Below are 27,089 nucleotides of genomic sequence, written 5' to 3' on the forward strand. Positions count from 1 at the left end.
GTATAAGTCACAGGCAACTTAACAGAAATGAATGTGTATACAGATGAAACAGAAAGCAGCTACCAGGTCATACAGCAGGTGAGCCAGAGCCAGAAACCACAGTCTCTTTCCAAATGCTTGACTAAGTTAAGTACCTATCAGTGCTGGCACAAAACACAAACACCCATATCTCGTCTCTAGCCAAACGTGGTCACACTCTACGCAATGCTAAGTGAATACAGAATGTTTTCTTTTTCTAAACGTGGAATATGTAATATCTGAATGTCTATAATACTTTTCCTTTCTTTCCCAGGCAGGGTCTTCGACTGGGCTGCCGCCAATAACCTGCAGCCATGAGTTCCGACGCCGAGATGGCCGTTTTTGGGGAGGCAGCTCCGTACCTCCGAAAGTCTGAAAAGGAGCGCATTGAGGCCCAGAATAAGCCTTTTGATGCCAAGACATCAGTCTTTGTGGTGGACCCTAAAGAGTCCTTCGTGAAAGCAACAGTGCAAAGCAGGGAAGGGGGGAAGGTGACGGCCAAGACTGAAGGAGGGGCGGTGAGTAAAGTGTCTGAGATGATGAGATGGTGCGGCACCTGGGGCAAGGTGAGCTGACACTTTTTGACCTGGCCTCTCTTATTTGACTTGCCAGACTGTAACCGTGAAAGAGGACCAAGTCTACCCCATGAACCCTCCCAAATACGACAAGATCGAGGACATGGCCATGATGACGCACCTGCATGAGCCCGCCGTGCTGTACAACCTCAAAGAGCGTTACGCAGCCTGGATGATCTACGTGAGTTCATTCTCATGGCCTTTCTGCTTGTGCAGGCAGTTAATATTTTTGAAAAACAGCAGATTATTAAGGTCCCCATGAAATGATTATATTCCTTCTTTCCCCCTTTTTGGTACAGACCTACTCAGGCCTGTTCTGTGTCACCGTCAACCCCTATAAGTGGTTGCCAGTGTACAATGCAGAGGTGGTGACGGCCTACCGAGGCAAGAAGCGCCAGGAGGCCCCGCCCCACATCTTCTCCATCTCCGACAACGCCTATCAGTTCATGCTGACGGGTGAGTGGCTCAAGTGTTTCTCATACAAATTACCTTACCCCCTAGAGTCACAACGTGTTAAAGCTAAAAAGATCTTTGGAAATAATCTAATCCACCCCCCTGGTTGTACAGAAGAGGCAATTAAAACACAGAGAGTTACATGCCGTCAAAGCTGGAACTAAAACCTAGCTCTCCAGACTCCCACTCCGTGATTTTCCCAGGCCACACTACCGCTCCACCTTGATTCAGCTGCATTTGCTTGCAGTCTCCTTCTTGGGAATACATAATTTATTGTATAGATGTAAATAATAAGAGTTAAGATTCAGTAACAACTGAATCACACTGTCTGAATAGAAATGAAAAATACACGTTCGTTCAGTCCTTTTGTGCTTAAGTTTCTTGCTGACCACAAACCTGATGCTTTTAGGAGTATTGTTGTCTCTCAAGTCATCAGAGACCATCTCAGAGAAGATGCCCCCTCTTTGAATGAAGATGGTGTTTGGGGGCTACACACACATGAACAGATGCTGTGTCCCCCACTTTAAAAGGATTTTGTGCTCCTCATCTGATCTTTCTTCGACCCGATGCCATACTTTGGGGGAGGCTGATGAGAATCTGGGGTGCAGTCTGTGGCCATAAGGCAAAAAAATTTTTTTTTCTTTGTGAGGCCAATTAATTCATTTAGAAACAACACCTCAACCTTGGCTTGATGAACTATTTAAACGTACCGAACCCTTAGATTACCCACTTTTCAGAAAGTTTCATGCACTGACCAGCAGACAGCATGCTACCGGAATCCACAGCTGACAATTAGACAGTGTCTGGCTTTGGAAAGTATCGCTCTTTGTCTTAAACCAGGACATGCTTATTGTCACAGCTTAAGGAATTCAAGATATAACAGCATTCTATGTTTCTCCTCAACTTAAGAGGTTTAAGAATAATGTCATACATAGCTTTACAATAATGTATTTAAAAGCTCCATTTAAAGTGAGACACTCAACACCACAGGTCCGTCCCCATAGAAAGTTTTGTTTGTGTAACTTGTATATATGCTGATTGCCTGCTGTTTTTCTTCTAGATCGGGAGAATCAGTCTATCTTAATCACGTATGTATTACTATCCTGGGACTCACTGGCAGTTTATTTGCACTGGGAAAAAGACACCAAAAAAGAAAAAAAAAAATAGTTAATGCTCCCATACTGAGGCAATGGCTGATCAGCCTGGAAATAGATACTGTTTATAGCTTGTTGGAGGGCTTAGACTACCTCAGAATATAAAATAACAATGCCCCAAATTTTGTCATTTGCTAGTCCAGTCTTAAAGACTGCACAGAACTTTCCTGAGAGTATAAAATGATGGTATAAAATCCTGTCTCTGGGCATGGAAGGGAATAACATACCACCTCCTGAACAGTTGAGCCGTTTGGGAATGTTACCAGTAGCTCATTTTTAAGGCCTCCTTGAGAGATGTCCAGTCCTTCAAAGACTTAACCTAAGTCATGTCTTTAATCTAAGGAGACTGAAGAACACATAATTGTTTCATAGAGTTTTTTTTACTAACAGTTTCACTTCCCACATAGTTGTGGGTGGTTGCCCTTTGGCTCCCTCAACCCCAGGCCACCTAGAAGAGAGCCTGGCACATTTTAAGCCCTCAAGAAGTATGTGTTAGGTGATTAATGGATGGATTTCTCTACTTCTTATCAGTGGAGAGCAACAGAAATAATATGAACTGACAAAGACATAAAAAGATCGATGCATAAGGTAGTAAATGCTGCTAGTGGAAGCACTTTCGTTTGTCACAGAGGTTAATTCCTCACATACGTTTGGTCTCTGTTTGGCAGCGGAGAATCCGGGGCGGGGAAGACCGTGAACACCAAGCGTGTCATCCAGTACTTTGCAACAATTGCAGTCACTGGGGAGAAGAAGAAGGAGGAAGTTACTTCGGGCAAAATGCAGGTGGGTCTGGGGTCAGACTCAAGATGTCAGGGCTCTCAGGAAGTCTGGAGCCCAGACGTGAGGACCGTGCTTGCCTTTGCAGGGGACTCTGGAAGATCAAATCATCAGCGCCAACCCCCTACTGGAGGCCTTTGGCAACGCCAAGACCGTGAGGAACGACAACTCCTCTCGCTTTGTGAGTCTCTCAGTCACAGAAGGCTCTTCTCAGCCCTTAAGTGCCCGAGAAAGCATGCCTGAATTATCGTTGCAGTCTCCTCTTTCTCGTGCGCTTCAAGTCTGGTATATAACATCATCATTTTTACTTGCAAGGGTAAATTCATCAGGATCCACTTCGGTACCACGGGAAAACTGGCTTCTGCTGATATTGAAACATGTGAGTAACAGGACCTCCTCAACAGAATCCAAGAATGACAACTGATGGTTTGGAGGAACATTTTGCAGCTCCTGCTGAGCCTGGAGCCTGTGAAACACCAGTCTGCTGCCAAACATGCCCATGGTTAATGCCAGTCTTACCCATAGCCCACAGTGTGCTTTATCCTCAGTCATGAGCTAATGATTCCGTAAGAACTGCCGGGAGCCGTTGGGCTTGTCTGAAATAATCCAGCCTCAGAATGAATTTCAACTTTTTCTAGGAAAACACTAACATGAGGGTAAATGAGTTGCCTACTGAGCCTTGATAAACGTTGCTCTTAATGGTCTATTTTAAAGTGAGAAGAGACCCTGGGGAGACAGAGGTTCTTGAGAATCAATTATACTCCAAATGTCAAGGATCTTCTGCATGAGAAATGTCTATATCCTGAGCCAGGCAGGCTTTAGTTTCTTTCCAGAGGTGCTAAGAATAACTGCAATGGTGTTTGCAGAGGCACAATATGTGGTACCTCGGGGGGACATTCCGTGGAAATCTCAAGGGGCCAGTGAGAAGTAGCTAATGACCCCAAGTTCCAAAATCACTCCAGGAACTTTGTAATTTTTCTGCCCTGACCAATGTCTACTTTCCACTGCAGATCTTCTGGAGAAGTCTAGAGTTACTTTCCAGCTGAAGGCAGAAAGAAGCTACCACATTTTTTATCAGATCATGTCTAACAAGAAGCCAGACCTAATTGGTAAGAAAGAGCTTAAGTTTATACGCTAGACGTTAATCATTTATTAACAACTTCTAGTGTAAAACGTATACCCTGACTTCTGTGTACCCAGAAATGCTCCTGATCACCACCAACCCTTATGACTATGCCTTCGTCAGTCAAGGGGAGATCACAGTCCCCAGCATTGATGACCAAGAGGAGCTGATGGCCACAGATGTAAGTTACATATGCAGGGTTGTTTTTGTTTTTTTTAATCCATTATGTATGGGAATGAAAATAACACCCCTCTCTGGGTGTGGTTAAAGATAAGGTATAAATTCTCCTCAATAAGTTAGTGTCTTCTGTCCTTTTGTCTTCTCATTTTTCCTGGTAGAGTGCCATCGAAATCCTGGGCTTCACCTCTGATGAAAGAGTCTCCATCTACAAGCTCACGGGGGCTGTGATGCATTATGGGAACATGAAGTTCAAGCAGAAGCAGCGTGAGGAGCAGGCCGAGCCAGATGGCACCGAAGGTAACAGAGACGAAAAGCCCACTCCATATTCATGTTTCCTTTACAGCTGAGCTTCTGATGGATGTATGCAAATTTACCCCCATACAGACTTTCTATAAAATGATTCACTCATCACTCTGCTCCTATGAATTGTGGGGTCCACAGTAGGTCACACAGGATGCCTGAATTGTGTCTTTACAGTTGCTGACAAGGCGGCCTATCTCCAGAGTCTGAACTCTGCTGACCTGCTCAAAGCCCTCTGCTACCCCAGGGTTAAGGTCGGCAACGAGTTTGTCACCAAAGGCCAGACTGTGCAGCAGGTAAGTGAACGGCCTCAATGAATCACACACATCCCCAGCCTTCTCAACACGTCTTTAGTAACACCAACAATCATTACTCTGTCCACGAAGGTATACAACGCAGTGGGCGCCCTGGCCAAGGCCGTCTACGAGAAGATGTTCCTGTGGATGGTCACCCGCATCAACCAGCAGCTGGACACCAAGCAGCCCAGACAGTACTTCATCGGGGTCCTGGACATCGCCGGCTTTGAGATCTTTGATGTGAGTTGTTGGAATAAGCGGCCCTGTTAAGGCCCCTCTGCTTCGTGTCTGCTCTGCCGAATTCCCCCTGGGTTTCCCAAACTCACTTGAGCTCTTTGGTGTTTGCAACGCCCTAGTTCAACAGCCTGGAGCAGCTGTGCATCAACTTCACCAACGAGAAGCTGCAACAGTTCTTCAACCACCACATGTTCGTGCTGGAGCAGGAGGAGTACAAGAAGGAGGGCATCGAGTGGGAGTTCATCGACTTTGGGATGGACCTGGCTGCCTGCATCGAGCTCATCGAGAAGGTTCGTATGACTTTTCAGGTCACAGAGTACACTGCTGAATAGTATTTAAGTGAGAATCTTAAAATATTGCTACTGGTAAACAAAATCAGGAAAACTCCTTCTTTTGCTAACTCCAAGGTAGATATCCTGGTAAAAGGAGAGTGAATATTTTCTTTAACGTACGGAACTCTACATTTCCCAATGGTTTGCAATGCTGGCCTCATATTTAAAGCCATCTTTCCTTATAAAAGAGCACTAGATAGAGTAGTTTGTACTTATTATCACTTCATCATCCTTAGATTCATTATTACTGGTAACTGAAATGCCAATTTCTAGTACTTAAAACCAGAGGCTCTCAAAGTTCGGTTTAAGACTCACCACAAGTACTTAATAAAATTGCACATTACCCTTGGAAAAACTTTTTGGTCAGTGTGGATGGGGGCCTTGGAACCTGAGTTTTCATCAAGTGATTCTGATGCAACCAGTTTTTGAGTCATACTGGGAGAAATACGGCTGTAAAGCCTTGGGGCGAGACACAAACTCCACAAGAGCATGCCCTTCAATCATCTCCCTCCCCATCACATCCCAGAGCCCAGCACAGCATCTGCATCTCTAGAGGCACTTGATACATATTTGCTAACTTAACGACTTCTGGACCAAGGAATAAGTCTTCATTAGTTGTAAGAAATTAAAAGATGAATTTACTCAAATAGGATCATGATGTTACATATTATTTCTATAAGCAGACAAAATTCAAACGGCATCTGTTTCTTTTTCTACTCTCAGCCTATGGGAATCTTCTCCATCCTAGAGGAGGAGTGCATGTTCCCCAAGGCTACAGACACCTCCTTTAAGAACAAGCTGTATGAGCAGCATCTTGGAAAGTCTGCCAACTTCCAGAAGCCCAAGCCTGCCAAAGGCAAGGCCGAGGCCCACTTCTCACTGGTGCACTACGCCGGCACCGTGGACTACAACATTGGCGGCTGGCTGGACAAGAACAAGGACCCCCTGAATGAGACCGTGGTTGGGCTGTACCAGAAGTCCGCAATGAAGACTCTGGCTTTCCTCTTCACTGGGGGAGCAGCTGCTGAAGCAGGTAACTTGCAACAGAAGTCACCTTTCATTTAATATATAAAACATACACTGAGAAAGCCTGTCTTATGATTTGCTTGTGCTCTCTCTACCCCCCTTAGAGGCTGGTGGTGGGAAGAAAGGCGGCAAGAAGAAGGGTTCTTCTTTCCAGACTGTGTCTGCTCTCTTCAGGGTACAAACATCCTTTGCTCTCTCTTATTTGACTTAAGAACTTCAATTTTATTGTATCTGTGGGGCAAGGGGAGTAATCTTGCAAGAATTCCAGAACTGAATGTGACTCAAAGATCTAGGTCAGTTGGTGGTGGTAGAATGGAGTCTCAGAGGGTCTGGGGTAGTTTGGAAGAGACACTTCAGTGTATAGGAGACCAGGTGTCAGGAGGGATGACAGTGAATTGCAGAAGTCAGTATCAGATAACAAAATTAAATCTGAATGCCAGGAAATAAAGTCATTTGACATTTAAAAGGTCCTATTGGGATAGGACTAAGCAAAACGAGATTTTTTGGAGTATGTGGGAGCCTCCAAATGATGCACGTGCCTAGGTATATATTGGCACAGAACTGAATAGAGTGGATTTTGAAAGCCAAAGACAGAAGAACAGTGTTGGGAATTGGAGGCTGATTCTAAACGAAGGGTATAAAACAGATGTGATAAAAAATAGCTCTTGAAGGAAAATTTGCTTTTCTTTGGACAATCCCATATGTAACAATGAAAGCTTTAGTTATCTGGAAAAACAAACAAACAAACAAACAAACAAACAAACAAACAGGATTTCCACAAATTGGAACACTTCTCACAGTTGGTAACATGGCTGTTGGTTTTCTGCCAATTCCCAGAGTGAAGCACTAAAAGGCCACTTTCTGTGGAATGAGCAGGAGGACACAGCTCTGTAATTAGGAAAAGGAATAGGAATGTGATAGAGAAGCAGATACAATTGAAAGTAGGGTAAATAAAGAAATGACAGATTTGGAATAAGACACTGAATTACTTGTAACGTCAGATCACATATCCAGGTGAAACAGTATGGGTGGGGTATTTCCCTACATTTAGAATATCATATTAAATCTACAACACATGCTAGGAGATTCAAAAGCAATGAACAACCACCTCAACAACTTGTAGACAAATATGTTTATAAGGCACAAAAACAGGAAAGGGAAGGACTTTTTGGGAATGTGGAAATTCCAGAAAGAACTCTTTGCAAATTCAAATTAGGATACCATTCGTTAGAATTGAAGCAATGTCACGGTTGTCACAGTGATTATGTCTGTAAATATGAATGCATGAAAAGAGCACACTTTCAAACCAAATATTCATTAATTCCACAGGAGAATCTGAACAAGCTGATGACCAATCTGAGGAGCACTCACCCCCACTTTGTACGCTGCATCATCCCCAATGAAACCAAAACCCCCGGTAAGACACTTCTGACATCCAGACAAGTGCCAGCGTGTTTGCTTTAGACCATGAAATAAGGCATGTGTATCCTTCCCTTTAGGGGCCATGGAGCATGAACTTGTCCTGCACCAGCTGAGGTGTAACGGAGTGCTGGAAGGCATCCGCATCTGCAGGAAGGGATTCCCCAGCAGAATCCTTTATGCAGACTTCAAACAGAGGTCAGACTTTCTCACTTCAAATTATCTCAAGAGGTTCTTTTATTTATTTCAACTTTTTTGATTGAAATAAAAATCCTTTATACATTCTATTATAATTGAGGAGAAGAGAAACACACTTAACAGACTCTGTATTGATCATTTGGTATGCTGATATGCCAAAAGTTTGACACCCTTTGAATATGCAGAGAATAAAGACGTAGATATGATTTCTTGTTTATGTTTGTTAGACTACCCAAAAGTTACATCATTTCTAAAATAAGGCAAGAAGATTTGTTATTGGTGACAATAGCTGTATCATTTATTTGTTTGGCCTAAACAGATACAAGGTATTAAATGCAAGTGCAATCCCTGAAGGGCAGTTCATTGACAGCAAGAAGGCTTCTGAGAAGCTCCTTGGGTCCATCGACGTTGACCACACCCAGTATAAATTTGGTCACACCAAGGTAATGGTCTCTAAAGCCCACCCGATGCTATCCATGTCCCTTTGAAGTTTATGTACAGTTTCTGATCTGCAAATCCTCCCCCCACACAGGTCTTTTTCAAAGCTGGTCTTCTGGGGCTTCTAGAGGAGATGCGAGACGAGAAGCTGGCCCAGCTGATTACCCGAACCCAGGCCAGGTGCAGAGGCTTCTTGGCCAGAGTGGAGTACCAGAGGATGGTGGAGAGAAGGTATTAACAGAGATATTTTACTGAGCCCCAGCAGCCAAGGCCTTTTCACTCTGCTTCCTGTGAGAACCTGACGTGGAACATTTCTGCTTCTGTCACAGAGAGTCCATCTTCTGCATCCAGTACAACATCCGCGCCTTCATGAACGTCAAGCACTGGCCCTGGATGAAGCTGTATTTCAAGATCAAGCCCCTCCTCAAGAGCGCCGAGACTGAGAAGGAGATGGCCAACATGAAGGAAGAATTTGAGAAGACCAAGGAAAGTCTTGAAAAGGCTGAGGCCAAAAGAAAAGAGCTGGAGGAGAAAATGGTTGCTCTGATGCAAGAGAAAAATGACCTGCAACTCCAGGTCCAAGCTGTGAGTATCAGAACCCATTTGTTTAGCACCCAATCTGATGCGAAAATTTCAGCTGAGTAATTGCTAGAGAAAGGTCTAGATTCCACCTAAGGGACTATCAATCTTTCCTAACTCACAACTCCATAGAAGATCCACACAATCCCATACACAACATTACTACAAAGCATTGCAGTAGGATTCTTGCTGTTTAAAAGGAAAAAGAAAAGCATTTTCCCTTTCCCCCTAGTGTTTTTCCTAGCAGAATGTGGTCAAAAAATGAGGTGATCTTTGCTCCCCAAGATTCTCCCTACTGAGAAGAGCAAATTAGACCAGTGAAAAGAACAATAATCACAGTGAAGAGGGAGGACACATCATGATGAAAATACATCCACTTGAAACCAGTATTCTGGCAACTTCCCTGACAGTTCTATCTTTAGAAACTCTCCAGTACCTGAAAGAGTAGGATCATGACCAGGATAATGGGAACACTTTCTATAGACAGTGTCAGTTTTTATCCAAAGCATGAGAGACAGGGTTGACATTCTTGCTTGATGTCCCAATAAACACCCAGAAGACCTGGAAGAAATGTTTGATCAAACACCACTGCTTAACCCACTTTGTGACGCAAATGACCAGAGACTTTCAGTTTGCTACCGAGACCCACTACCTGAGTACTGAGAGTTGTCCTACAGTCCTCTGAGCTCAGAAGAACATCTACTTTGGTCCAGTTGGACGTACAGGTTTAGGGCCTTTCACTAGAAGATGTAAAGAAAGATGAACTGTCTGTACCTACCTGGGTTGGCACTGTGACTTTGAACAGTTTTTCCAAAATGACAAGAGGCTCATCACACCTTCGAGAACCGGGTGCTAACTGCAAGGTATACCTCAGTTTCCAATCATACTCCTCTCCTCTGAGAATAGTATGACCTCTTTCCAACATCATTCTGTCAAGTCTCCACATTTAATAAATACGGAATAATGTTCCAAGCACCAGGGATACAACTTGAAGTAAGAGGCATGGCCCCTGCTCCCACAGAGTTTCTATTCTAACTTATAAGAAACCCACCTGGTACTTCTTTAAGCACCACCTCTGAACATTTTTAGTGCCTCTTATTTCTTCCATGTGTTTCCTTTGATTCCCAGCTACTCTGTCACTGTAAGACATCTTCCCTTTAAGTCACTTTCCTGATATTACCCCTCCCTCTAGCAACCTGCTGGATACCTGACCATTTTGTCTGTTTTTTACACACTAAACTTTTCTGGAAATAAATACTAAAGAAAGAAAGGAGACTTATCTGAAATTATATACCAACACATTAAATATAGGTCATCATTAGGGGAACAAGAAGTTTTCCTGGACCCTCTTAAAGTCCCTGGCTGGGTCTGAAAATTAAAGCAACCAACATCAACTAACAGGAGAAAAGCATGCACATTTATTGAATTTTTACATGTACATGGGAGCCTTTGCAAGAGACTGAAGACCCAAAGAAGTAAGCAGAGCAGGAAGCTTTTATATCTTTTAGACAGGCAATAAATTTGTAAAGATTTGACAGGACAAAGGGGTTTGAGTTAAGAGTATTAAATGGTGAAAAAGTAACTAAAAAGATAAGGGTTAGTTTAACAAGGTTTGTTTATACAGCCTTCTTGGCCCCCAATTCTCATCTCTGGTGATAAGAATGTCTTCTTTCCTACTAGTACAGGAAAGGTACTTTGACCTGTTTTACGGTGAGGGAAGGAGGTCAGAGTGGGTTTCCTGCATCTTCCATTTTCTCAAACTCCTTCAGTTTATGGTACACAATATGCCACGGTGCCATATTTTGGCATAGTATGTCCTGAACTGCATCATTAGCAAATAAAACTGTATCATAATTTCATCAGGAACCATGACTTAAATTCCTTAAATTAAAAAAAAAATCTGCAATGTCATAATAAGTGCCCAATAAACATTTCCTAGATGATGGGAAGTTTACAAAAAGTAACCTAAGGCTTTAAAACACAATTCACTTATATGGTTTTGAAATATTAATAAAATCTGAAAATGTCCAAAGAACTACAATCTAAAAATGCCTATTATCCCTTCTCAGGAAGCAGACAGCTTGGCTGATGCAGAGGAAAGGTGCGATCAGCTGATCAAAACGAAAATCCAGCTGGAGGCCAAGATCAAGGAGGTGACTGAGAGAGCTGAGGATGAGGAGGAGATCAACGCCGAGCTGACGGCCAAGAAGAGGAAACTGGAGGACGAGTGTTCAGAGCTCAAGAAAGACATCGATGATCTTGAGCTGACCCTGGCCAAGGTTGAAAAGGAGAAGCATGCCACAGAGAACAAGGTACGAATCACACTCCGTTCTACCATATCGAGGTTCTGCCAGCCTAGTAAACCTGCTTTAGAACAGATACCATTTCTTCTTTAATTTTTCAAGGTGAAAAACCTCACGGAAGAGATGGCAGGCCTGGACGAAACCATCGCTAAGCTGACCAAGGAGAAGAAGGCCCTCCAGGAGGCCCACCAGCAGACCCTGGATGACCTACAGGCAGAAGAGGACAAGGTCAACACGCTGACCAAAGCTAAAATCAAGCTTGAACAACAAGTGGATGATGTAAGCCTAAAATCATGTAAAAAAATTTTTTTTAATTTTATAACAAACTAAGTAAACATGAGTTTGTATTCTTATGATGTAATGAGGACTTTTCAAAAGCTTCCAATGGATATGTGTATAGGACATTATCTTTGCTACAAGGTCTAAGATGGACACCCAAGAAGTCAAAAAAAATCAATAAACAAAGTTGTTGGTAACAGACAATATACATAAAAAGACTCAGGGAAAAGGAAAGCTGTGTTTACCAAAGAAATCTGTACAAACAAAATGGGTTTGGCCTGGGCTTGAAAAGCAAGAGGCCATGCAAAGAAATTGAGAGATGCTCCAAATGGGGAGCATAGCAATAGCAAAGAAGTAGTAAACATCCGTAAGATTCTCTCTCACAGGAAGAAAGGTTTCCAAATAAAGAATGTGGAAGGTGAATTCGGCTTTAAACGTAGTCTGATACCAAATAGAGAACCCGCTATAAATGTGTGCATCAGGGAGGAAGTGACAAAAGTCATGGTTAGAAACACAGCTGTGGGGTCTGTGGGTGTGGTGAAGCACAGTCACAGTGGATTCCGGTGGGGAGATAGGGAAGGCATGCTGTCTCCCTGGCAGTTTACTGTAATGGTATGGTAATGAGGTACACTTCACCTTTCAAATGATGATTCCTGGGACTAAGTGAATAGTTATGAGAATGGAATAGGTGGGACAAATTTGCCTAATTCATGGAAAAATCAAAATAAGCTGCTGATTAGATAGGCGTTAAATGTCTACAAGTCAAACCTGGGATAAAAGATGGTAACATTTCAGGAACTATATTCATGCATTATTAACTTATAGCTTGAAGGATCCCTGGAACAAGAAAAGAAAATCCGCATGGACCTAGAAAGAGCCAAGAGGAAACTGGAGGGAGACCTAAAATTGGCCCAAGAATCCACAATGGATATTGAAAATGACAAGCAGCAACTCGATGAGAAACTCAAAAAGTAAGCAATGAGAACACGTCTATGGGGAAAGTGCTACTACTGTTTCTGTGACTGACATAAAGTGCCCCTTTGACAGGAAAGAGTTTGAAATGAGCAATCTGCAAAGCAAGATTGAAGACGAGCAGGCCCTTGCCATGCAGCTGCAGAAGAAGATCAAGGAGTTACAGGTGAGTCACAACCTCCACCTCGTCCACATTATCACAGGAATCAAAACTGCCACGAGTTGCCATTAATGTTGGTGTGTCACCCTCAGGCCCGCATCGAGGAGCTGGAGGAGGAAATCGAGGCAGAGAGGGCCTCCCGGGCCAAAGCAGAGAAGCAGCGCTCAGACCTCTCCCGAGAACTGGAGGAGATCAGCGAGCGGCTGGAAGAAGCCGGCGGGGCCACTTCCGCCCAGATCGAGATGAACAAGAAGCGGGAGGCCGAGTTCCAGAAGATGCGCAGGGACCTGGAGGAGGCCACCCTGCAGCACGAAGCCACGGCGGCCACCCTGAGGAAGAAGCACGCGGACAGCGTGGCCGAGCTGGGGGAGCAGATAGACAACCTACAGAGGGTCAAGCAGAAGTTGGAGAAGGAGAAGAGCGAGTTGAAGATGGAGATCGACGACCTGGCCAGTAACATGGAGACTGTCTCCAAGGCCAAGGTACAACCATGGTTTAAGTCTTAAAGAGATTTCTGTGAGACAGGTGTGAGTGAGCCGGTCAAGAGTCCTTAGTAACTGGCAGCACAAGCAGGTGACTGGCGGGAGCGAGGGACACCCAGGGTGTGATGGCAAAGCGTCCACTCTTTGCTGTGAGAACAGCCACACCCAAAGAACATGTAGGGCGGAAAGTTCAGCTCTTCCAAATGAGAGCAACTCAACTATGCATTTGGGGTTTTTAAAAACACCTCACGTTGATTAGGCTTTTGTTTTTCCCCTTAAGCACAAATACATAAACTTGCTGCTCAAAAAAAATCAAGTATCATTATTCTCATCTCAGAGATAAGCCACCTGATTTAAGACTTAAATTCCCAAAGCCATTTGCTGGTAGCACGTTTAGACTCTGTCATTCGTTACTCTTTCCACCACAACCCAAGGCCTCTGTAGTTTTTGTTTGCTTGTAAAGATATTTAATTCTCCAAATAAGGAAGTACCACCGTATGGAATGTGTGGATTATTGAAATTTTCTGTGGTCCAAATACTTGCTTGAGATGCCTTCTACCACTTTTTGATGCAGGGGAACCTGGAAAAGATGTGCCGCACTCTAGAAGACCAGATGAGTGAACTTAAGACCAAGGAAGAGGAGCAGCAGCGGCTGATCAATGACCTGACGGCTCAGAGAGCGCGTCTGCAGACAGAATCAGGTGGGCCATTGACCAGTGTTGACCTTGAATGACAAATTTAGCTTGGATGCTTAATTTGCTGAAAACCTCTGCAATGACTTAATTGAGATCACATACTATCTGCCTGGGGGCCACCCACCACCACTCGTATGAACACATTACTGACCACTGGCACGGACTGCTTTCTTTTTTGTTGTAATTGTTGATTTCACTAAAGAGATCCAGGCTCTTTTGCTTGTTCACATTTTAAAGCAGATTTGACTTTAATCAAGTTATCAGATTTAAAGTGTATCTTCACAATATTTATTTTCATCTTTCAAAATGCTTGCCCAAGTTATTTATTACTCTATTACCCTCAACGGCCTGTGTAATGTAATCCACATTTTAAAAATGACAGACTATGGCAATGATGAGGTGGCTGTCCAAGAACGCTTACTCCACTCTTTTTCCTGAAGTCTGGCCAACTGCTGCTAGCTAGCACCATCATGCAGAGAAATAGTACTACAACCCACCCCCACCGGAGCCTTCAAGGGATGTTTGTAGTTTTGACTCCCCAAATTGGAGAGTCTGTGCATTAACCCCTTCCCCTAATTAACTTTTTACCAAAGTTTTACCAACTTTTTTACCAAAGTTCTACCTCCTCAAGCAAGAGGTTAATGAGATGGTAATTATTTTATGGGTTGTCTGGACTATTAAAGTGATAGGCAGATCAAAGTGTTGGAGAACCACTTTTTCATATCCATTCAAATATTGTTCTTTCTAGAACAAAGTTCAAATGAGGCTTGTGTTATTGTCATGCAGGTAGTTAGTACACTTCATGCAGGAAGAAGAAAACCTGTATTCTCAAAGAATCTGAAGAATCTTTTCTAAGTTCCTTCTAGAATTTAGTGGTATGGAAAAAGGAGAAAGTTGTCGTTCTTATTAAAGAGATAAAGCTTCCAGGTAACCAGTTCAAAAATGGAGCTGAAAGTCTTTCCTCCCTGTTTAATACAGCACAGCATGTTTTCTGAATTATGGTGCCTGAAGAGTTGGATTGGATTTAAATGCCATTTAGTCTAGGAACTGCTCAGGCCCCCTAAACCAATGAATTCTGGGGTGGAAGGGTATTTGATCATTTCTTAACATGAAAATGCTTCCAGGATTTTCTTCTGAACATCACTTCTACTGATGGAGGGAATCGGTCAAAGTCTCCTATTTTCCATACAATAAATTCTTTGTTTCAATCAACTTTCAGTGTAAGGTACACTAGGACAACACTACTGCCTTAGACAGGAAGCACTGGGATGTTTTGTTGGTTTGATTTACATTTCTTGTTGCATGTTTCTTGACCAATTTCTACTGTGATCAAATAATCTTAAATACCTTGCAAAATGTTTTGTGTTGCCTGTAACTATGTAATCTGCCTCAAAGCTTTCCATACTTCTCATTCTCATATAGATTTTCTCATCAGAACTGAAGTGGAGGTTGGTGGCTTGCTGTAATCAATACTCTCCAAAGTGTTTCAAACTCAGCTCCCTTTCCCTGCTCCAGCTTTTAATTCAGAGCTCTGATTTCCAAAAGTAAGGCTGAGTTTTATCCATCTTGGTCTTAATAGGTGAATTCTCACGCCAGCTAGATGAAAAGGACTCGTTAGTTTCTCAGCTCTCAAGGGGCAAACAAGCATTCACACAACAGATTGAGGAACTAAAAAGGCAGCTTGAAGAGGAGATAAAGGTAAGCCCTACTTGTTATTGTCACTATCCTTATTTTTGAGGTTATTTGTGGTTTTCTTACTTCCATAGATTTTCTTCTGGTGACCTCTAGGAGCCTAGAGACTAAATATCACTTTAAAGATATAAAATTAAGTCATTGATCTCTACGTTCTTAGGCCAAGAGTGCACTGGCCCACGCCCTGCAATCAGCCCGCCATGACTGTGACCTGCTGCGCGAACAGTATGAGGAGGAGCAGGAGGGCAAGGCTGAGCTGCAGAGGGCAATGTCCAAGGCCAACAGCGAGGTGGCCCAGTGGAGGACCAAATACGAGACGGATGCCATCCAGCGCACAGAGGAGCTGGAGGAGGCCAAGTATGTTCTAGACTTAGTTAAAATGGGAATATCCCTGTTAACCAAGTGCATCTGCTATAAGCACTATATGGGAAAATGTCCATTGCTCCAAAAACAAAATTTAAAAACGATGGAAAAAACACGCATGAACGTAAACCAAAGCAAGACAAACAATCTGGCAGTGCGGGAAAAGAATTAAGCTAGAGGGCAAAAAGAGAAAGCAGGTGGTAAGGCAAGAGGAAGCTGAATGACTATTTTCAAAAGGGGGTATTTTGGGCATCATTCTATCTATAAAGGTGTAGACAGAGTAAGAGTTAACTGTATTGCCCTGTGCCTCTCCTTCCTCTCAGCCACTAATGGAAAAATTGTTCGAAGATGTTAGGTATGTAAGGGAAAAATAACCAAGATTTCAAAGCATAGCTCATCCTTCTGAGATGTAAAAACATGGCTATTTGTAGGGGAACAAAGACATATACTATTAAAGACTAAAAAGAAAACATAAATTCTGCAATAAGAAAGGAAACACCTGGTTTCAAAAAGGACCAAATATTCAATGCAATCAACAGTTCGAGATGCAACTGTGAAGAGGGAGAATCTTGACAAGAAGAAACCTACTCATTCAGAAGGTTTCAGGAGGGAGCTAGTCGTTTATCCTGTGACTAGTGTACAACTATGTGGTTGGAATCATGTTTGGGTGGATGCCTTAGAAGAGATTTTCAGTGGAGCTCACAAAGCAAAATTGACATTGATTTGGAAAAGTTTATTTTTATTAAAGGATTAATGGAATGCCAGGAAAAATAAGGGAAGGACACAATTAGCCAAAATCAAGCATATTTGGTAATGAATTTGAATTCATTTGAATTCAATTCATCCAACATTTGAGTACTTAACATGTGTGACAGTCTTGCAAAGATTAGCAAGATACACACTCTACCTTCTGGAGATGAAAATTCAGTGGAGACAAGACATACATAACAGTAATTCAAGACAGATATTAATATTCTACAGAGAAGGAATAAACCAGTGACCTTAATGGGTAAAATGTTGGCTTGGGCTGATCACAGATGGCCTTAAAACCAGACTATGAAGTGTGGTGATGTTGAAATTTGGACTGTTGTCAGCATTTAGTTTGTAGGAGTGGGAATGAGTCAACACAGAACTAGGCCTACAAAACAAGCTTGAAGAGCAGACCGTTAGGAGTCTGGTTGTGGAAAGCACTCTTTTGTACCTACCTGGAAACTTCCAATTCTGCTGATGGCCTTCACTTCTATTGTCCTTATTTCACCTTTCAGGAAGAAGCTGGCCCAGCGTCTACAGGATGCCGAGGAGCACGTAGAAGCGGTGAACGCCAAATGTGCCTCCCTGGAGAAGACGAAGCAGCGGCTCCAGAATGAAGTGGAGGACCTGATGATCGATGTGGAGAGAACAAACGCAGCCTGCGCGGCCCTGGACAAGAAGCAGAGGAACTTCGACAAGGTACCTCGTGCTGCAGCCTCTGCCTTGGCATTCAACACGGGACCAAAGCCTGCTCCCTTCAGTGGCCTTATTCCAACTATCTGAGAGAGCTGTTCTCGGAGCTGCTGCCCCATGGCAGGTGGCAGTGGGGGAGGACAAGTCCTGTGGTTTCTACTTTTTTCATTCATAACTACTTGTCAGTCCCAGGTCATCCCAACTCTGCCTGGCAGCTGCCAGAATAGATGGTTCTCATATCCCATCAAACTCTCTCCATTAAATTTCTTGACTGCCCTTTGCCCCGCAGATCCTGGCAGAATGGAAACAGAAGTATGAAGAAACTCATGCTGAACTTGAAGCTTCCCAAAAGGAGTCCCGCTCCCTTAGCACAGAGCTGTTCAAGATTAAGAATGCTTATGAGGAATCCTTAGACCAACTTGAAACCCTGAAGCGGGAAAATAAGAATTTGCAACGTGAGTACACTTTAATCTCCTTTAACAAAAGATTTGAAAAAATATTTTCCTTCACTGAAAAAAATTTTTATATTTCTGTTCACCAACAGAGGAGATTTCTGACCTTACTGAGCAGATTGCAGAAGGAGGGAAACGTATCCATGAACTAGAAAAAGTAAAGAAGCAAATTGAACATGAAAAGTCTGAACTTCAGGCTGCTCTAGAGGAGGCAGAGGTAGACATTTTATCATACATTCTAAAAACAATTACAAGGGGAATTAGAGTCTATTGCATGTAAAATTGATGAAATTCTTGAATCAAGAGAAAAGAAAAGTAATTCTCACTCTGTGTACTACATATGAGGATGGAGACTTGACCATGCATGCAACTAACACACAGGTGTTAGTCAGAACTGTGTTAGACACCAAAGGAACAAAAACAAGTAAGTTAAGGTCCCTGCCCTCAAGGGAATGATCGAGCTGGGGAGACAGAAATATATAAAACCAACAACACATTGTAGAAATTTCTGTAACGAGGGAACAAAGATGTCTTATGGTAGCAAAAAAGTAAGAACTAATTCCTATTTCTAGAATACCATAAACTTCCATTCCCTAACGTCACCCCTTGCTGTCATTAAAGGCATCTCTTGAACACGAAGAGGGAAAGATCCTGCGCATCCAGCTGGAGTTGAACCAAGTCAAGTCTGAAATCGACAGGAAAATCGCTGAAAAGGATGAGGAAATTGACCAGCTGAAGAGAAACCACATCAGAGTCGTGGAGTCGATGCAGAGCACCCTGGATGCTGAGATCAGGAGCAGGAATGACGCCATCAGGCTCAAGAAGAAGATGGAGGGAGACCTCAATGAAATGGAAATCCAGCTGAACCACGCCAACCGCATGGCTGCAGAGGCCCTGAGGAACTACAGGAACACCCAGGGCATCCTCAAAGTAAGTGGGTTCGAAAGAGGGCCCCAAGGGGCTTGGGGAGACTGCAGCCCTGAGAACGAGGTGTCTCAACGATCGTTCATTCCACAGGACACCCAGCTGCACCTGGACGACGCGCTCCGGGGCCAGGAGGACCTGAAGGAGCAGCTGGCCATGGTGGAGCGCAGGGCCAACCTGCTGCAGGCTGAGATCGAGGAGCTGCGGGCGACCCTGGAGCAGACGGAGAGGAGCAGGAAAATCGCAGAACAGGAGCTCCTGGACGCCAGTGAGCGCGTCCAGCTCCTCCACACCCAAGTGAGTAGAACAGAAGAGTGAAAAATACAAAGGAATGAAAATGAAATTCTTGCTCCTATCGTAGCTTTATCTAAGAATGTACTCACAGTGTTTTATGGAGGATAACGTTTAAAACATTTAATATTTGTGGGTTAGTAATATTTATCTGTACTGTGACATCCAAAGTTGATTGTCGTTCAAAAATATATTGTCATCTCAGATAACTTATTGAACAAGGAGGGATACTAATTACTTAATTAACTAGCCTGTGAGTTCATTAGAAATCTGGCATCCCAACTTTGCTCTCATATACTAGATATTTCTAAATTTGTTATTTTAACAGAACACCAGCCTGATCAACACCAAGAAGAAGCTGGAGACAGACATCTCCCAGATCCAGGGAGAGATGGAAGACATTGTCCAGGAAGCCCGCAACGCAGAAGAGAAGGCCAAGAAGGCCATCACTGATGTGAGCAGAGGGCAACACGGTGGTGCTCAAACTTGAATGCTGATGCGCCAGCCCAGCTCTCAACCGGTTTTGTTTCACTGCTAACAGGCGGCCATGATGGCCGAGGAGCTGAAGAAGGAGCAGGACACCAGCGCCCACCTGGAGCGGATGAAGAAGAACCTGGAGCAGACGGTGAAGGACCTTCAGCACCGTCTGGACGAGGCTGAGCAGCTGGCCCTGAAGGGCGGGAAGAAGCAGATCCAGAAACTGGAGGCCAGGGTGGGTCTTCTGATGGCACATTTCCTCATTCCAATCCCGGGCCTTTTGAGGACCTAGTGCTGCTGGATGAGTGGGGCATACAGAGATGGAATGAGACACATTCCTTGCTGCCAAAGAGCTTTTAAGGGGACAATTAGACTAGGGCATGAAACCTAGATATAAAACAGAGTGAAAGAAGCACCACAGGTCATTTGAAGAAGCAGAAATCCGTTGAGTGAATGGATCGCAGTAAATGTCTTTAAAATGCCCACGTTTTTACAGGTACGCGAACTTGAAGGAGAAGTTGAAAGTGAACAGAAGCGCAATGTTGAAACTGTCAAGAGTCTACGCAAACATGAGAGAAGAGTAAAGGAACTCACTTACCAGGTAAGGAAAATGGCTTGTCTAGGTTTTCACCCTAGTTTGCAAGGGATCAAAAAGCAAATGTACAACAAAATGTCATGGTGTTTGTACTCTCAAGAGACTCACTCTTAAAAATATTATTTCAGACTGAGGAAGACCGCAAGAATGTGCTCAGGCTCCAAGATCTCGTGGACAAACTGCAAGCGAAGGTGAAAGCTTATAAGAGACAAGCTGAGGAAGCGGTGAGTTCCGAACCCCTTGGAGTGACTGAGCAGCCTCTGGTCTCAGATATGGCAGAACTAACTTCATTTAAGGGATGAAAGAAAAGGAGGGTATGGTGAGGAAGGATCAAAGGAAAATGGCCAATGACACTCTAAAGAATGAGAAGAAACCAACCACTCAAGGAGCCAGGGAAAATGGTTCCAGGGAAGGGCAAGAGCAACAAAATGCTTTTGAGTGGAAAAGAGTCTGGTTCAAGGAACAGAAAGAACCACGGAGAGAGCAGTAGAGAAGAGGCAGTAGAGTGAGGTAGGAAGCAGATCACAGGGTCTTCTAGGCCCTGGTAGGAAGTCTGGATTGTATTCCAAGTACAGTGGGACCCTGGGAAGCCACAGGAGGGTTCTGAACTGCTCAGTCATGCCTGGGCTTATACTCTTTAAAGTATATTTTGGCTACTTTGTGGAGAATGGACTGTTGGGTAACACAGGCAGTACAAGGAGACATTTTATGAGGCTTTCCAGGAGGTCCCATGGCTTGTGTTAGAATGGTGGTGGAGCAGACCGAGTGGAGAGACTCAAGACACATTCTGGAGGGAGAAACTACTGGATATGCTAAAAGGTCGCCCTTGGGAGGCGAGAGAGAAAGGAAATCAAAGGCAATTCATCCAGTCTGTGATTTGAATAACCAGGTGGATGGCACAGCAAGGACTAAAATGCGGAACTAAGAGAGGAACAGATTCACAGGGCAAGAAAGAAACAGGAATTCTGTTTTGGAAACACTGAAATACCACTGTATACATAAGTGAAGGTGACAAGTAAGCAGTTAAATATTAAGCCTGGAGCTCAGAAGGTCCCGCTTATGTTCAAACCACTGAGCTCAGAAGATCTTGGTTATGTTCAAATCAACAGATTCTTGGCACTCCACCTTGTCTCACTTCTCCAGCCTATGATTTATCTTAAATAACAAATATTGCTGATTTCCTAAGTATTTAAGTATGGGTATATATATATATATATATATATATATATATATATACCTACTTATCACAAATTAGTTCCTCTGTCCATGAATGGTTTTCATTTTTCTGCTGACCTCTAAGGTCTGGGGCAGGGAGTGGGCGCGGTGGGGGGGGGGGGGGTGGTTGGTGACAGAGAGACTTAACATGTCTCTCTGGCTCTTACTTTCCTCATCTATAAGAGGAAGATCTGAGGTTTTTTTTAAGGTCTGTTATTTAGTGATTCTAAGTTTTATTAACTTCAAAATTTGAATGCCACATTATGGACAGCTGTCAATGAGCCTTTTAAAAAAGGACAATTACTAAAGACTAAACCCGAACTGGCCTTCCCAAACTCACTCATTATCTGTTCAAACATAATCAGAGACTACTCAAAACTATTTTAAGAAACAAGTTTTCTTTAATTTGTAAACTGCATTAAGTTGTAATAATTTATATTCAACGGGCAATAATTTATACTCCAGGCTATTAGCTCAGTATAACACAGGTGGTATACCTGCATTTTTAGAAGGTTTGGTTTCATTCACCAGACTCAGGGGGACAAAAAGTTTGGAAAACTGACATATTTAGTAATGGCTCTAAGATGTTTACATGTTAAAAAGGAGAACTTTTAGAAATCCTGGTGGCAAATGTCACCTGTCCCTCCTTGTTATCCATGGGTTCAAGAAGCATGCAAGGAAAATTAAAAATAAAAAATAAAATAAAAAAATTAAAAAAAATTCAAGAGCATTTCTCTAGGTTTTTTTTTTAAAAAAAGGTTTAGTAGAGTGAAGTCTTTTCAAGTAAAAAGAAATTTGAGACCCACTGACCTAAGAAACTAGAAATCCTGACCTTTTTTCCCTCCTAAATGCATTTCCATTCATTCTCAGGAGGAACAATCCAATGTCAACCTCTCCAAATTCCGCAAGCTCCAGCACGAGCTGGAGGAGGCCGAGGAACGGGCTGACATTGCCGAGTCCCAGGTCAACAAGCTGCGGGTAAAGAGCCGGGAGGTCCACACGAAAATCATAAGTGAAGAGTAATTCAACCAAATGCTGAAAAGTGACCAAAGAAATGCACAAAATGTGAACATCTTTGTCACTCTGTTTTCTACTCTGGATTTTTGCAGATAAAAAATTTATCCGCAAATAACTTGTGAGTCTCTCTTTCCACCTGCCCCCCACCGCCCCCGTGTCAATTAATCTTTTTCTGCATCAAGAAGAGAAGGAAAGAGATTTTGCTTATATCTTATGGAGAAGGATTTAGTCACCAAGAATAAAATAGGATAGGAACAGCCAGGCCAATCCATGTTGGTAAATGCCCTAAACCCCCCTTGTCCCTGGGGAGGGGGGAGCAGGTGAAACTAGAGGTGGGCATTAGGCGTACACAACATGGAACATCTGATAAGTCTCACTTGGTAAAACATCAGCTAGCTATCAGAGAGGCTGATTTCTATTAACGAAGTAACTTATTTTCTTCATAAGATGGTAGGAAATTCTTGATCCCAAGATTGAGTAGAAATAAATTAAAACACTAATTAGCTACATAAAATAAGTGAAAATATAAAACGTTTGGATTAGACCCTCAACAATATTAATAATGCAAATTCTCCACTATAACTACGTGAACTATTAATTTGGGATTAGGGATTCCTTGAGAGGGAAATATTCTGTAGATTTTCTAGTCCTTTTTAAATATGAGAGATTTTTTCTTTTTTGCCACTGCGATATGTTTAGTTATTTGTTTTCCTGAGCTCCTCCCTCGTTGTGAAACGAGAGTTAAGAATGAATATATTTGCAGTATTTGTGCTCATTCTGGAAAGTTCAGTATCTCTTACAAGGCGTTCTCCCAGTACTTCTGACAGCAGTGGAAGGCCAATCAATCTTTTTTTCAGTCAGTTCCCCCTTCTCATTATTTTCTCTCTGGCTTGCGACGCTGTGCCTTTCTACCATGCTGCAGCAATTGTCCTCATCATGATTAGAATTGGTATCACTACCAGGGAGCTACATGTGCTGGAGGTGGCATGGGCCTCCTCACCTCATTTTTAATAGACAAGGAGCAAGTAAAACAGCAAGGATCTTGTCGACCAGGAATGTAACAAAAGAACATACAAGAACCATACACCTCTTTAAAAAAATTTTTTTTAATGTTTATTATTTTTGAGAGAGAGAGACAGAGAGCAATCAGGGAAGGGGCAGAGAGCGAGGGAGACACAGAATCCGAAGCAGGCTCCAGGCTCTGAGCTGTCAGCACAGAGCCCGATGTGGGGCTCGAACTCACAGACCGTGAGATCATGACCTGAGCTGTAGTCGGCCACCCAACCGACTTAGCCACCCAGGCGCCCCAAGAACCATACACCTATTTAAAAAGAACAATACCAGATTACTTTTTTTTTTTTTTTTTTTAACTATCTAGTCAGTTAAATTATCCGGCTGCACTCCTCTGGACCTCAGCTCCTGGGGGAAATCCCTCTGGGTTGATATGCACCTTCACTTTTTTTTTCTACTGAGCCTTAGAGACAAGTGTTCATCCTAATGCTGCATCCTGAGCTGTACTATAAATTAAAATCTACCCTTCCCTGATAGCAATGCTCCCCTGGAAGCTCTCCTAAGAGGTGACCTTTACTCTCTCAGGCTCTGAGAACTTAAGTTTTTTTTTTTTTTTTTAATTTTTTTTTCAACGTTTATTTATTTTTGGGACAGAGAGAGACAGAGCATGAACGGGGGAGGGGCAGAGAGAGAGGGAGACACTCTGAGAACTTAAGTTCTTAAGGAGCCCTGAGCTACAAGCAATATCCTGCCTCCATCCCTAGTGCTGCTCATCCTCTTGTAGAGAGTTCTTCCTTCTTTGAGATTCCTGCTGTTCCGCTTATCCCCCACACCTGCTGCGGTCCTTGACTGACTTCCTTCAGTACGATTTTGGCCCTTCTTCTCTGATCACCCAATTTTTCCCACATTCCTGGGAGATTTCCTCATCCATATGGATGATGTCTCTAGTCCAGTGACTCCCATCCTCCACTGCCTTCTCGTCCCCTGCACCTCGTCCACAGTCCCACTCTGGAAAAGGCCCCAACATCACACTCACCAAATCAAGCACCACCTTTCTGATCTTCCAGCTTGCATGTTGCCCTATCCCTAATCTAACGTTCTTATTTAACCACACTGTACCTCCAATAATCTCTGACCTTTTATTTCTTCCATATTCATTAGCCCCTTTTGCTCTCCCAAGCAAGCAAAAATTATCTTTTGTCCACTCTCTTCACAAAATCCCAAACTTGCTTGCCATCTCCTATCCCCTGCCACACTCAAGTGGAAAGAAACCAAACCTGAATGAATGCAATAGTTCACTGCTCCACATTTCCAAGGAGATGGTACCAGTATAAATTCCCAATCACTGACCCTGCTGGGCCTTCGGTGCTGGAGTTATGCAGTCAACTTGCTCAGTCCCTCTAGTTCTATTTCAGATCTCTGCTCTCCTCAAATCTCCATTCCCTGCCTTTGGCCCCAGAAGATGACCTCACATCCTGCTTAAAAGAAAAACTAGGTGCTCTCAGATGCCAATGGCCTCCCATTTCTGCTGCCAAGCCATCCATATTCATCCTTCGAATGTGGAGGTCGCTCCTCCAATTTAAATTCAGGGCCACCTCATCTGCCTATTCTAAATCTCATCCCCTCCCCCCTTCTCAGAATATACAGTGGACACTCCTTTTCTTCCACCTTCTTCTCAATATCTTCCACTCTACTGCATCCTATCTTAAAACTGTCACTTGACCCAATTCTTCACTCTAGTTCCTTTCTCATGTCTCTACTTTCTGACAAAATCTCTCAAAACTGTTACATATACACATTGCTGCCTTTCCTCACCTCCTCCTCAACTCACTCCAGGCTGGTGTTTGTTCCCTCCACTCCACCTAAATGGATCTCACTATGATCCTCAGTGACGTCTTCATTGCTAAATCGAATGGACACTTCTCAATCTTTAGTCACCTCAACCTCTCAATTGCATGTTACACATCTGACCATTCTCTTTTATGGAAATGTATTCTTCCCTTCATTTCCAAAACTCTGACCTGCTTTGGTGTCCTTCATAGCTCCAGCTCTCCAGCCTCTCTCATTCTCCTTCATCATCTCATCTGCCTCTGTCTAACCATCAGAAGTTTTTGTGAACTCAATGTGATGTGAACCAAGTTTCCATCCTAGGCCCCCTTCTCCTCTCAGTTTACATTTCTCCTTGGATGATCTCACCTGCTCCCTTGGTTTCTATTACCATCCATAACGTATGGATTCCAAATTTACACCCCAACTCTAGTTCTGTACTCTGAACTGCAGGCTTGATGTCTCTGCTAATAGAAGAAACTTTAAACTCAACATGGCCAAAATTAATTCATGACCATAGCCTCCGATCCTTTAGCCTCTCTTGTAGAGAGGCTTATCACAGCGCATGGCAACGGTGATCATTCAGTTCCTCAATCTAACTATTTAGGAACCAGCCTTGAGACCGACCAACCTGTCCTTCACTCACCCATATCCAATCGGTCATCATGTTTTTTTCTTCACTGCCCTTAAATATCTTTCAAGACCATCAACTCTGTCTTTCCCACCATGTTCCCCATCCAAACTGCCATCATCTACTGCCTGGTCTCCCACACAACTACTCTTCTTTCCTGAGTCTAAACCATTCTGACAGAATCTAAACTGCAGCCAGTGAGAGCTTTCTAAAAACAATACACTGGCCACATCACTGTCCCGCTTAAAGTCACCCCTCTTTTCTCGTAGCATAAAGATTAAAATCCTGAGGATGGCCCTCGCCTACCCTGTAAGCTCCACCTTGTGATACACTCTGCCCTCCTCTTGTGTGTCTCAGCCTCACTGATCTCCTTTTTAGTTCTAGGGACATACTCTGAGCCTTCTCACCTGCCCTGGCTTCAAGGACCCTCTCACTTCTTACCTCTATACTTCGACTAGCTAGGGCCTATTCATCCTCTAAATCTGAGCTTAAATTTCACTATGTTAAGAAAAAGACCTAGACCCTCCCGAATAGGTCTGATTTCCCTGTTGTATGCTCTCTTTACTTATCACTTAACTAAACTGCAAATAAGTAATGTCATTCTCCCTCATTAAAATGGATGTTACATGAAGCATATATAGGTTTGGGGTCTTTCTTATTCACCCGTATATCCCTCCACTTGACATTGTGCCTTGACCAGAGTGTCTGCTCAATAATGACATTTTGGAAGTATGAATGAATGAAAGTTTCCATACCTTTGAATTTGCTGCCTGCATGCCCTCCCCTTCTTATCCATCTGGCAAATGTTTACCCATTCCTTAAGTCTCAGCTTCGACATGGTTCCCTTTAAAGCCTTATTTAAGAGTCAAAGCATCCCCTGATAAGTGTTCTAGGACCTGCAGGTGGACGGAAATGTTCCTTTCCCGTACTTTCATCTCACTGTCCTATTCTCCTCACTTCTGCTGCTGCCTCTGACCATCATACTCTCGCCTCCTCTTTTGTAAGTGCACCCTACTTATCCTTCAAGGGCACTGGCTCCAAGCAACCATCCCTAATAGGCAGAAGAATCTCTCTAGAGCAATTACCTATACCTTCTCCTGTTCAATTATCCCTTCCTGTCTTCTCTTTCCCACCGAGATATTCTACCCCGTCTTA

At 43.3% G+C, this 27,089-nt stretch overlaps 1 protein-coding gene across 2 annotated transcripts; it reads left to right on the plus strand.

Moving 5' to 3' along the window:
- The first annotated feature begins 329 nt into the window (after window positions 1-329).
- LOC124519611 (myosin-1) lies at window positions 330-22,536 on the plus strand. Of its 2 annotated transcripts, none has more exons than XM_047089966.1 (38): window positions 330-536; window positions 631-774; window positions 893-1,049; window positions 2,107-2,134; window positions 2,869-2,983; window positions 3,066-3,158; window positions 3,293-3,356; window positions 3,988-4,086; window positions 4,178-4,281; window positions 4,439-4,577; window positions 4,758-4,876; window positions 4,967-5,116; window positions 5,233-5,403; window positions 6,169-6,484; window positions 6,579-6,646; window positions 7,801-7,888; window positions 7,971-8,088; window positions 8,408-8,531; window positions 8,621-8,757; window positions 8,856-9,111; window positions 11,175-11,417; window positions 11,511-11,687; window positions 12,513-12,658; window positions 12,735-12,825; window positions 12,912-13,301; window positions 13,876-14,002; window positions 15,576-15,694; window positions 15,849-16,045; window positions 17,317-17,500; window positions 17,784-17,949; window positions 18,039-18,163; window positions 18,568-18,876; window positions 18,964-19,167; window positions 19,490-19,615; window positions 19,703-19,873; window positions 20,135-20,239; window positions 20,362-20,457; window positions 22,319-22,536. In XM_047089966.1, the coding sequence occupies exons 1-38, from the start codon at window positions 333-335 to the stop codon at window positions 22,469-22,471; spliced, it is 5,823 nt and encodes a 1,940-aa protein (XP_046945922.1). In that variant the 5' UTR covers window positions 330-332; the 3' UTR covers window positions 22,472-22,536. The 2 variants fall into 2 exon arrangements, with proteins under 2 accessions (XP_046945922.1, XP_046945921.1); XM_047089965.1 differs by having other exon boundaries at window positions 333-536; window positions 6,169-6,478; window positions 6,576-6,646.
- Window positions 22,537-27,089: the final 4,553 nt, after the last annotated feature.

This window comes from Lynx rufus, unplaced genomic scaffold (assembly GCF_022079265.1).
Source record: "Lynx rufus isolate CCGP_SWC_20201006 ecotype Redwood Valley unplaced genomic scaffold, mLynRuf1.p SCAF_28, whole genome shotgun sequence".
Classification (NCBI taxonomy): Eukaryota; Metazoa; Chordata; class Mammalia; order Carnivora; family Felidae; genus Lynx; species Lynx rufus.